This window comes from Trachymyrmex septentrionalis, unplaced genomic scaffold (assembly GCF_001594115.1).
Source record: "Trachymyrmex septentrionalis isolate Tsep2-gDNA-1 unplaced genomic scaffold, Tsep1.0 scaffold495, whole genome shotgun sequence".
NCBI classification, from domain to species: Eukaryota; Metazoa; Arthropoda; class Insecta; order Hymenoptera; family Formicidae; genus Trachymyrmex; species Trachymyrmex septentrionalis.
In genome coordinates this window covers 1,731-3,466 of record NW_017305667.1, presented here as the reverse complement: position 1 = coordinate 3,466, position 1,736 = coordinate 1,731, and the positions used below count along the sequence as shown (strand labels likewise).

The 1,736-nt window shown below is 43.1% G+C and overlaps 1 protein-coding gene across 1 annotated transcript; it reads right to left on the bottom strand.

The window, feature by feature from the left end:
• Positions 1–284: 284 nt before the first annotated feature.
• On the bottom strand, positions 285–1,530 carry LOC108751539 (histone-lysine N-methyltransferase SETMAR-like). The gene has a single exon (XM_018491774.1). The coding sequence runs from the start codon at positions 1,353–1,355 to the stop codon at positions 327–329; it is 1,029 nt and encodes a 342-aa protein (XP_018347276.1). The 5' UTR covers positions 1,356–1,530; the 3' UTR covers positions 285–326.
• Positions 1,531–1,736: the final 206 nt, after the last annotated feature.

Below are 1,736 nucleotides of genomic sequence, written 5' to 3'. Positions count from 1 at the left end.
ATTCACTATGCTTTGTATTGTTGTATTAGTATGCAAAAAATGACCTTTTTTAGACTATATTCTTTAGTATTATTAATTAAAAAATATTGACAATCAGTGATCGCTCTCCAAGTGGTATTACATTCTGCACTGCACTCGGAAGCGATCATTCGCCAATGTTTTTTAATTAATATAATATAAGCGAGAATATTGGCTGCGAACCGCGATGAAGTTGCGCCACGCTCGTAAGTGCAAAAAAAAAAAAATATATATTGGGTGGATCCATATATTCGTTCGCTTTTTGAAGGCTAAAATGAAACAAGTTTTTTTCATACAAAGGATGAATTTTAATCAATAATATATTCTCCGTTTTTGTTGATGACCTCTTGCCATCTTTCCAACAATTTCATTATTCCGCTCTCATAGAAGGTCTGGGGCTTAGAGGCGAAAAACCGGTCGAGGTACGTTTTCACAGCTGTCTGATCAGCGAACGATTTCCCGTTGAGGGAGTTTTGCAGGGACCGGAACAAGTGATAGTCGGATGGCGCAAGGTCTGGTGAATACGGTGGGTGAGGCAAAACATCCCAGCCAAGTTGCACTAATTTTTGCTGAGTGATTATTGCGGTGTGGGGTCTGGCGTTGTCATGGTGGAATATGACACCTTTGCGATTGATCAGTTCTGGACGTTTCTGTCGCAATGCTTGATTCAATTTCGTTAGCTGCGTGCAGTAGATCTTCGAATCGATCGTTTTTCCCTGAGGAAGCAGCTCGTAAAACAGCACACCACGATGATCCCACCATATGGATAGCAAAATCTTCTTCGGATGCAGGCCGGCCTTCGGGGTGGCATTCGGCGGCTCGCCAGCGGTTCCCCACGATCTCTTGCGCACTATGTTGTCATAGATGATCCACTTTTCGTCGCCAGTCACTATTCGTTTGAGAAACGGGTCGCTTTCGTGCCGCTTCAGAAGTGAATTGCAGATGGATATGCGGTTGGCCAGGTTCTCCTCGGTCAGCTTGTGCGGCACCCAAACATCGAGGCGGGACACGTAGCCAAGCTGTTGCAAATGCCTTTGTACGGTTCCATAACCTATTTTAAGTGTCTCCGCAATCTCTCGCACCTTTAGCGTCCGGTCTTGCTCAACCAGTGCCTTGATATCATTCGAATCAACCTCGGTGGGCCGACCGCTGCGGGGTCCATCTTCAAGACTCGTATCTCCGGAACGAAATTTGGCAAACCATTTCTGAGCGGCACGTTTTGTTAAGGCATCGTCCCCGTATACGCTGCATATCTTTCGGTGGGCCTCCGCAGCTCGCTTGCCTTTCTTGAAGTAATAAAGCAAAATGTGCCGAAAATGCACCTTATTCTCCGACATGTTCACAGGTCTATAGCACAAACAAAACTAATGCCAATGAAACCAAATTTGACAGATGAAAAGAGCGGACTGTCACCTTTCCAAAACATATTTGGATTGCCCGATTAGGCAACCAGAACCGGAGATATTCGGAAAAAATTTGCACTACTAACAAAAAGCGAACGAATATATGGATCCACCCAATATATATATACAATATATATATATTTGCATCAACACTGAATTATAAATTTCACATTTTTTCAAGAGGTATTGTCTTCAATTTTTGTTTCGATACATAAACTAGTCACATGATTACAAAGTTGCTTTGCGATTGGTTGCGTGTGCGTCTCAATTATGAAAAATAGACTGATGTCTAAACGGGAATCGTGAATTGCAATC